The sequence below is a fragment of the Vigna unguiculata genome, chromosome 6, assembly GCF_037176805.1.
Source record: "Vigna unguiculata cultivar grain cowpea cultivar isolate G323 ecotype 2 chromosome 6, ASM3717680v1, whole genome shotgun sequence".
Lineage (NCBI taxonomy): Eukaryota > Viridiplantae > Streptophyta > Magnoliopsida > Fabales > Fabaceae > Vigna > Vigna unguiculata.
This window is the reverse complement of record NC_140797.1, coordinates 27,921,765-27,931,529: the sequence shown is the minus strand read 5'-3', so window position 1 is coordinate 27,931,529 and position 9,765 is coordinate 27,921,765. Positions and strand designations below refer to the sequence as shown.

The following is a 9,765-nucleotide window of genomic DNA, read 5'->3' as shown; positions in this document are numbered from 1 at the left end:
TGTTTGACGAAAAGTAAGTCACAGAGCTTTCTTATTTTTCATATTGATATATTAGAAATTTGTTCAATATATAAAATACAATATCCCATTGTATAAAGGAAAAACTAAAACTTAAGATATCATCATAATACATAATATTTAATGATAATAATAATAATAATAATAATAATAATAATAATAAAGAATAAAATATGTTATATCTTAATAAATAGAATTGAAACTAGGAGATATATGAAATTTCTAAAAAATAGTCGCGTTGTTCGACCACATTGTACTGAGCACATACTCTTTCAAAATTCTCGTCCCACCATTGTTGTGCTTGTTTCTCGCTAAACAATTCCTGACTGCATTTACCGTTGCAAGGTTAAACCCAAGTTATATATCATATGGCTAAAATTTGGAATGAAAAAACAATTATCTGAATATGCTTGAAATTGGTACAAATTTCTAGAAAATATCACCGGAGTTGTAAGAAATAGAAAAATAAATCTATATATTGTGGTTAGCGTCGCTTGGTTGTCGTCTGTGGTCGTGTCGTGGGGGGTGGTGGGTTCGAGAGGAGGTGTGGTCATCTCTGCGGATGAAGCGGCGAAAGTGGCCGGCGCGTACCAGTTCTTCGATCTTATCCTGTAGCGCTTTGCACTCTTCTGTAGTATGACCGTGATTGCGGTGGTATCGACAGTACTTGGTCATGTCTGCGTTAGGAGGGGTGGTTGTTTTGCGTGGTGGGGGGAGGAGGTCAGCTTGGAGGGCTTCGTCAAGGATGCGGGAGCGGGCTACTGTGAGTGGGGCGTATCTGGTAAAACGTGGTTGGCGGGGTTCACGTGGACGGGTATCGGGGCGCGGGTGAGGGTGTGGGGTGGGATTGGGTACGGGGTTGGGATTGGGAGTGGTGGTGTTGGCGGCATAGTCGTTGCAGAATTTAGTGTGAAGGGTTTGCATTTCTTCCATGCGAACGTAGTCAGCGGCACGCAACTTGAGTTCGTGCATGGAGGTGGGTGGGTGAAGGTAGACGTTGTTTGCGAAGGGTCCAGGTTGCAGGGTGAGGGTCATGCATTGGAGTATCATTTCCTGGTTGAGGTGTGGTGTGCGAAGGGCTGCTTTACTGAAGCGGTCGATGAATGTTCTGAGAGGTTCATTAGGCTCCTGTCTGATGCCCAGTAAGGACATGGTGGTGGTTTGGTGGGGGCGGCTGCCGGCGAAATGTGTGGAAAACATGTGGGAAAGGGTGTCGAAATTATCAATGGAGTAGGGTGGGAGGGTAGTGAACCACTCTAGGGCGGGGCCTTTTAGTGTTGTGGGGAAGGCTTTGCAGAAGACTGCGTCGTGGGACGTATACAGAGCAACATGTGTGATGTAAACTTTCAGGTGTTCATCGGGGTCGGTTTCGCCAGTGTAGCGGTCGAGGTTGAATGGTTCCCACTGGGTTGGGAGAGGGGTGTTAGCGATAAAGTCTGTGAATGGGTGGCGGCGTCTGGGCTGGTGGGAGGGGAGAATGTGGGATGGGAGTGGGTGGTTGATCATGGTAGGGAAGGTGGAGGTAATGTTATGAGGGGGGATGTGGGTTGTGGGAAGATATGGGGGGTTGTAGGGTGGGATATACGCGGTGTGAAGCGTAGTGGGTATGTTGTGGGGAACGTGGGTTGTTGAGGGTGCGGTAGGTCCCGGGTGACCTGGTGGGAAGTGTTGGGGGTGTGTGGTAGTGGGAGGGGTTTGTTGGGTGGAGGTGAAGGTGTGGGGGGTGGGGTTGTATTCACTTTCTTCCTCTGTAGGTTGGAAAGCCGGAGACTTCACAGCTTCAGAGGTCTCTTTGGCTTTTCCTTTCAGGTCGGCATCTTTCTCGATCTTCCTCCTGAGGCGGGAGTTCTCTTGTCTGAGCGCTTCCATCTCTTCAGCGTTGCGTTTCTTGAGGTTTGCAAGTTCCTCTTGCATCTTCATCTGGCCGTCTAAGATGGCGGCCAAATCAGGGGTGACGCCAGAGGGTCCAGAGGGACCAGCGTCAACTTGCTTGCTAGCTCCAGCTTTGCTGCGGGTAGAAACCATCTTCAGAGAAAAGCGGGTACTAAGGGTGTTCGTCTCGGGCCCCACGGTGGGCGCCAATTGTTCCTGCAGAGGGACAAATAAGATAAATTAGGCACGAGCGTCACCTTACTATGTAGTCCGCTATCTCCTTAGTTGGCCTCTTCCCATTCGATACATGCCGGCTTGAACCCAGGAGGGGTTACCTACAGAAGAATCTCCGAAGCTCAAGTAAGTCAAAGCTCTCAAGAGTCAAATCAGCAATTAATGAATGCGTACCTTTAAATGATGGGGTCCACGTGTATTTATAGACATTAATGACGTTTGACCTTTTCATGGGCCGGGCCTTGGCTTGGGCTCTAGCTTGGGCCCCAGCTTGGGCCATGAGTGGGCCTGGTCCTAAAGTAGTTTCCAGAGGTGTATTGAAGTGGGTTAGCCTTCTAGGCAAGTAGTCGGTTTTGGCCGGCTACCTGTCTAGATGGCTAGTGCTGGTTGTGTCCGGGTGCTGGATGGTATGTGGTTTCAACGTGTGTACTTATTTACTTGATTGGGCTTGGCTAGGTACAGTACAAGACTACATAGCATTATTAAATGTTATAATTCTAGAATTTTCATTCTAGAAAACTCACTTCACCTACTGGCATGCCTATAAAAATGCAATTCACTCATACATTGTGACAAACCTCTGCAATTTACAATATAAAGCTTGCTATATTTCACCTTGCTATATTTCACCTTACTAGAAATCCTTAACTTGTTCCCTTCCTATATTCTCTTTCTTTCTTTACTTAAATATTTTTCAACTAATTCGACCACATTATAATTTTCTTCTAAAAACTATCAATCACAGCTATGTTTGGTCATCTATTGCACGCAGATAAACTTTTCAACTACTTAAAAAAAAACCTATAATTTTATTCTACACCATTTACAAAATATTTTCTCTACACATGGCCACTTCCATTATGATTTTTAGTGTGTCAAAACGATGACATTCTTTTGCTCTCAAGATTTATGGGACATTATAAAAGAGAGATTCATTATTCTAGAACTCTTACTATAGCTCACAAGAAGGGGTTGAAGGAAAACAAATAGAAGGAATCAAGTGCTTAATTTGCTCTTCAACAAGCAGTTGATGACACAATCTTTCAAAATGCCACAAATGCAAAATAAGCTTCGAATACACTACAAGAGGAGTTTCAAGGTAGTGATGAGATATATAATGTTAAACTTCATAAGAGAAGAGTTTTAATTAATAGCAATGAAAGAATATTAGACCATTAAAGACTACTATTCTAGGTAGTTAGATAAGAGCCTATGGAGAAAATATTCTTGACAAAAAGATCGTTAAGAAAATTTTAATTTCTATTTCCTAGAAATATAATGCAACCGCAACCGCAATTGAACAAAAAGAAGATTTGGCTACACTGTTAGTAACACAACTTATGGGCTATCTTGAAACTTATGAACAAAGATTGAAAATTTGTGAAGAAGACTTAGCCGAAAATGCCTTCAATCAAAACTAAAATTATCGTCTCGGAAAAAAAAAATGAAGGAAATAAAATTAGAGGAGAAATTTCTAGAAATAAAGAAAATTCTAGAAGCTTATCTATGACCCATCAAGGAAAATATCCTCCACGTGGAATTTGTCAAAAGACAGGTCACTTGGAAAAATGGTCGACACCTCAATGTCAACACTACAAGAAATTTGGACACATGGAGAAAATTTGTTGCAACAAAAATCAACAAGCAATTTTTTCTAAATAAGAAGATAAATAGCAATATCTTTTTTATGCACGATACTCTAACAATCAAAAGGGAGATGGTTCTTGAATAGTGGGTGCAGTAATCACATGATTAATGATCCAGGCATCTATAAAGAAATTAATAACTCTATCAGAGTTCAAGTACGATTGGGGAATGGCACGATGGTGGAGTCAAAAGGCAAAGGCACTATCATGGTGGAGACTAAGGAAGGAACGAGACTCATCAATGATGTCATACTAGTACCCAAGCTTAAAGAAAATCTCTTAGCATTGGCTAACTGATGGAGAAAATTTGCTACATACATGTTCCTAATTAAAGAAGGCACAAGCTTGAAGACAATTAAGACTATATGAAGAATGTTCTTGGAATATAGTACACAGTCAAAAGGTTAGTCGAGATGTTGAGGTTCATGAAAATGCTTCTTGGAATTAGAAGAAGAAAAAATTGTTAAAAGCAACATTTTAGTTTGAGTACAACAATCTTAAGAAAAAAAAACTCAAGAAGAGACTAAATATTTAGGTACACTTTCTCCACCTCCATAACAACAACAACAACAACAAGATTCTTCACTAGAGTCCACTCCAAGACTTCTAAGATCTTTGGTAGGCATATACGAAACTTGCAATATAGTAATGATTAAACCTAACTGCTGTGAAATAGCATCAAAGCAAGATGTATGGGTTAAGGATATGGAATAAGAGATTAAAATAATTGAGAAGAATAACACTTAGGAGTTCGTAAATTGTCCTCATGGAAAAGACATTATTGGAGTGAAATGGATATATGAAAAAAAATGTTCAATCTTGATGGACCTATACAAAAGAACAAGGAAAGATTAATCGTTATAACAACCAAAAATCGACTACAATGAGACATTTTCTTTAATTTCTCGCTTAGATACAATTAGAGTTTTAATAGCTCTTATAACACAAAAAGGATGAACATGAACTGGATGTCAAATCAGTCTTTCTAAATGGAGTGCTCGAAGAAGAGATTTATGTTGAACGACCACAAGGCTTCATCAACAAAGGAAATGATGAACGAGTTTAAAGAAGACATGGTGAAGACATTTGAGATGACCGACCTTAGCATGATAAACTATTTCCTCAGTATAGAGGTGAAGCAACAAAAAGAAGATATATTTATCTCTCAAAAGAAATATATTGAAGCTCTATTGAAAAAGTTCAAGATGTATGATTGTGTAAACCTGACACTACACCATTGATAGTAAATGAAAAGCTACACAAAGATGATGTAGCACAAGAAGCAGATGCATCACACTACATGAGTTTAATTGGAAGTCTCCTATATCTCAGCCACATGGCCAAAAATTATGTATGCTACAACTCTGTCAAGATTCATGCAAAAGCCAAGTCAGATTCATTAGGAGTAGGAAATAGAAGTTTAAGATATCTGTAAGGCACAAAGTAGTTTGGTATATGATACAAAACTATGACTAACTCAAGAATGATCGGCTACGCCAATATCGAGCATTAAAGAAGCAAGTAATTGTGGCACAATCAACAACAGAAGCAGAGTAAGTATGTAATAGCTACTGAAACCACGAGTCAAGCAATATGGTTACGAAGAATACTTGAAGAAATGGGTGAACCACAAGATGGACCGACTATTATCTATTGCAACAACAAATGACAATAGCAATAGCTAAAAATTCAATCCATTATCAAAAAACAAACACATAACCATTAAATATCCCTTCATTCGAGATGAAGAGGCAACTCAACAAATTCAACTCTAGTATTGCACAACAGAAGATCAAGTTGCAGAAATATTTATGAAAGTGCTACCAAGAACAAAGTTTGAACAACTACAAACTATTTCCACTAGTAGTTCTATTTCTACAATGGTGAGACCCCATTAATTCCAACTAAAATAGAGAATCTGATGGAAAAGAGGCATTGGAAAGTGCATTCCTAGCATTCCCTTGCTCAAAAAAAATGTAAAAATATAATAGAGCATTCTATACCTGAAGCATAGTCTTTTAAGATAGATTAGACCTACTAGGGAGGTCAGATAAATATGTACACCAGGTTCATCTTGCTCAATCCATTCAGTCTCATCGGAACCAAGAACATGTAACCTCATGGCCATATCCTTCAACTATTCAGTGCAAGAAACAAAGACATGTAAGATTAGCCAGACCAGTTCTCATACATCCACACTATATACTCAAGAAATAACTAAAGAAAGCATCACTAGGGATAAAATGTACTTGAATAAGGGTTTTCTCTAGATATAGTTAGGTTATTTTAAATGAAAAAACAAAAATAAATGTTACCAATCCTCTATCTGTGTACGTGAGAGATTGTAGCTCTTGTAGGAATATAGTTTCTACCTGAGAAGTAAGTGACTTGATCACTTTCTCTACTGCTTTGCATTTGGCACTTTCTTCAATTGCAATTGCTTGAAGTTGGGCTTTCCGTGTAAGGTTTTCCACCTGAAGGGAGACAAAAAATTCACCAGCCTCACTACAAATGAATGAACACGAGATTTCATCAATCTGTTTATGGTGTTCCTCGATTCTTACCCATCCTTTACATTGGTTTCTGCATCTAGGAGGCAATTTTTCCAAAACATCTTCAACAATGTCCTTAAGTAATTCAGAGTCAGTCCTAGCATATGAAAAAGGAAAACAAAGAATTACATCATGAAAACATAACTACACAACTATCATGAAAGGTGTTGCACCACAACAATATGCTTAATCTAGAAAGGAATTAGGTAAACATAATCCAACACAAAATAATGTCCGACTAATTTGCACACTCTCAATTCATTTTGTTACCTATAATTTTGAGAGCTCCATCCAGCTAAGTTGGCTGCTTGAGTGAGAGCAGTTTTCCATTTTATGCAGTTGGGTTCTCCTTCATGTTTTACAAAGCTCTCCATAAACCTCCCAGTTTGGTTCCTGACATGGGATGGATCTGTGTTGTAGAACACTGGTATTACAATCTGTCCCAACTCTTTCTTGTAATCCATAATCTTTATGAGTTCATTCAAGCACCACTTTGAGGAAGCAAAATTCTCTGAAAACACAACAATAGATACACGAGAATCTTCAATGGCTTTCATCAGTGCTGCTGAGATTTCATCACCCTTTTCAATATCTTCATCTACATAGGTTTCCACTTTCTTTTGCACCAAAGCCTCATAAAGATGGGTGCTGAAGTTCCTGCGTTTGTCTTTACCTCGATAGCTTATAAAAACATCATATTTTTTTGTACAAGAGTTAGAGGAAGAAGAAACAACACTCATAATTCTCTGCTCAACCATCTTGCACCTGCAATGAGTATAACACTACAATTGAAGAGATAGAAAATGTTTTTATATTTCCCTTTGTTCTTGACACTTCTCCTCAACATGAGCATAGATAGAAGAGAAAACCAGAAGATACCAAATTAACCATATCCATTATTTCTATTCAGAGGTAAAATTGAAAACAGATCACAGTTCTTATGGGAGAGAATGAAACAAAGATTATTTACCTGAGCACAAGAAATTTTGAGATGCAAGAGAGAATAACTAGACTCTTTTACAACAATTAAAGAACTAGAAAAATGAATGTAAATAAAATGTCCATGTGATGCAAATTTCTAAGAAGTACCGTAAAAGGGTTCCAAGTGGGGTCCATTGGTTCAACATTGCTTTGAGAAAGTGTTTCATGTCTCTTCACTTTTGACCAGCACAAGCTTGAGTATGCAATATTCCTGCTGTGAATAAAATTTAGGACTGTTTATACGAAGAGCTATTTATATCTAAATTATATATAAAAAATACAAGATGATACATTTATTCTAACAAATAGTATAGTAATATTTTATCTAAATTATTTATTTATTTATTTAATCACATTAAATATCTAATGTAATAATTAAATGTTAACTTTTTTAACAAAAATTATACAACAGTAAATATTTTTCTTAATTCATTCATTCTACTCTAATAAACTCCTCTTAATTTTATTATAGAGCTCAAACTTGTTATTAACGCTGTGAAACGCCTTCTTAGTCGGTAAAATGTTTTGCATTGATAATACAAGGTAACATTAACAAATGAAATCAATTAATATTGATTTATTTCCTTATTATTCAATTTATGATAATCTTAGAATCATGAACAAATTGAACTAAAATTATAAAATACTTGTTTTTCATTATCTTTATCTCTTCCGTTTGCTTCGTACAAGAAAGCCAACAATAACTATGCTTTATGTAGAGTTGTACAACCGTAAAAAAAAGACAGTAGTTGCACTAAAACAATGTGCATGAAAAGCAGTTCCTAACCATCAATAAAATTGTATTACATGCACTACACTATTTGTTTCTACACTTGGAGCATAAAAAATGTTCTTCTTGATGCAAATCTTGGTTTAATCACGAGGTTCACGACAACATTATCACTTATGGTGAAGTTCTCATCTCTTTGGTTGCAGAAAGAAGTTGTTCCCTCTCTCTTTCAAAGCCTCTGATTTCTTTACATTCCCATTCAACAATTTCTTTGCTACTACTATTAATCACCTTCAACCATGTTGTTGTTGTGTTGTGGCATAATATAGTGGAAACACACCCACCCTCTTTTATCATCCTTTCGGTGCCAAAAGTGCATTCATGTTCAAACACAAATGTTATGTCCCTAAGCAATTCAGGATCGGTCCTACCATATTAAAAGGGAAACAAAGGAAGACAATGATTCTTTACTTCACAAAACAGAATAGTTATACAACCATTGTAGTGTTCCTGTTTTTTGTCTTCAGAAATTCACACGTTTTCCTAGATAGTGTGATCCAAGTTTCATGTAACTATGCTTGTCGAACTTTTCACCATGCAAAAGGTTAGGGTATATGCTTTTTTTTATCCCGTTGGATATGTTTTTTCGTAAAAATCGATTCTTTTACAATATTAATCTCAACAAATTATGGTATGAATTTAAAGTGGCAACTACAAAAACATCCCTATTGGAAAAGCATACAGCAAAATAAAATTGCCAACCAGATAAATTAACATCACAAGTACCTAAACAGAAACTTCTGCTAAACCTAAATAATCTCAAATAAATGGAAAAACGCATAGGCTACAAAGCCCAAATGACTGACAAAAGCAAAACTTAGGACTGAAATGCAAGGGCCGCGCAAACGCAGCTTCCTCTGCCACAAATTATGACGTAGGCTCTGCCACTTGGGCAAACCTCAGAACAGCACCTCCTCAAGTGCAATGAAAGTCACTGTCCTAAACCATAAGCCTTCTTGATCATCTAGTGATCCTGTTCAGGTAAGTATGTTTTATAACTGTCACACTTTTATTTTGTACCACAACTTCCACATTTCTAACTACTCTTTTAAAGATGTGGGGCTTATATATCTTTGAAAACAGACGTCTCTGATAACTTAACCTCTGCCACCAAATACATTAACATAAGTTGCTTTCTAATCGGAATAATAAATATAGAAAAAATTAACCTTGCACTTGGTAACATAGAATGATTATTCATTTAGGATACATCAGGTGCAAAGTGAAATCTTATCGTGGGATTACACACTTAAAAACTTCAATATTTGAAAGAGAAATCCCTCACTTTGTTGTAAAACAATTAATTACTTAACACAACACTATGTGAAATGAGAATATGAAACCAACATAGACAACAAACAAAGTGCAATGTCTTTCTTCTTTTTCCTGTATCCGAAGGTTAAATTTTTAATTAAATTCAGAATAACTAATTCAGATTTGGTTCAAAAAAATTAGATTTCCATGAGCTACATGAGATAAACAAAACACTTTTTCCACGTTAAACTAGACTAATTTTGAAGAATAAGAAGTATTTCAAAGCTCAAAGCTAAATAATGAAAACACATAAATATAATACTTTAATATCTTCGTAACTTCTGGATTTGACATTTTCTTTAAAACTCATGATTGGCCCAAGGGTGTTCGGCCAGAGTGATTGGTCATGGTGTTCGGT

The 9,765-nt window shown here is 37.2% G+C and overlaps 1 protein-coding gene and 1 non-coding gene across 3 annotated transcripts; both read right to left on the bottom strand.

The window, feature by feature from the left end:
• Nucleotides 1-214: 214 nt before the first annotated feature.
• LOC114188429 (toll/interleukin-1 receptor-like protein) lies at nucleotides 215-7,600 on the bottom strand. 2 transcript variants are annotated; one of them, XM_028077012.2, is made up of 6 exons: nucleotides 7,293-7,600; nucleotides 6,593-7,087; nucleotides 6,335-6,419; nucleotides 6,143-6,244; nucleotides 5,774-5,907; nucleotides 215-344 (listed from the first exon to the last, which is right to left on the bottom strand). In XM_028077012.2, the coding sequence occupies exons 2-6, from the start codon at nucleotides 7,078-7,080 to the stop codon at nucleotides 221-223; spliced, it is 933 nt and encodes a 310-aa protein (XP_027932813.1). In that variant the 5' UTR covers nucleotides 7,081-7,087; nucleotides 7,293-7,600; the 3' UTR covers nucleotides 215-220. The 2 variants fall into 2 exon arrangements, with proteins under 2 accessions (XP_027932813.1, XP_085530851.1); XM_085674725.1 differs by lacking the exon at nucleotides 7,293-7,600 and having other exon boundaries at nucleotides 6,593-6,731; nucleotides 6,903-7,286.
• A 1,323-nt stretch (nucleotides 7,601-8,923) lies between these two features.
• Nucleotides 8,924-9,082, bottom strand: LOC114189369 (U1 spliceosomal RNA). Its single transcript, XR_003605672.2, has one exon. It is a non-coding gene; the product is annotated as a U1 spliceosomal RNA (small nuclear RNA).
• Nucleotides 9,083-9,765: the final 683 nt, after the last annotated feature.

Bases quoted from the DNA above. Each gene is read 5' to 3' on its own strand.
- LOC114188429 (XM_028077012.2), bottom strand. From the start codon at position 7,080: ATGGTTGAGCAGAGAATTATGAGTGTTGTTTCTTCTTCCTCTAACTCT. The intron at 6,245-6,334 runs GTAAGAATCGAG...GTCTCCCTTCAG, and splicing joins GAAACCAATGTAAAGGATGG to GTGGAAAACCTTACACGGAA. The intron at 345-5,773 runs GTATAGAATGCT...CGGTAAATGCAG, and splicing joins CTTAAAAGACTATGCTTCAG to TCAGGAATTGTTTAGCGAGA.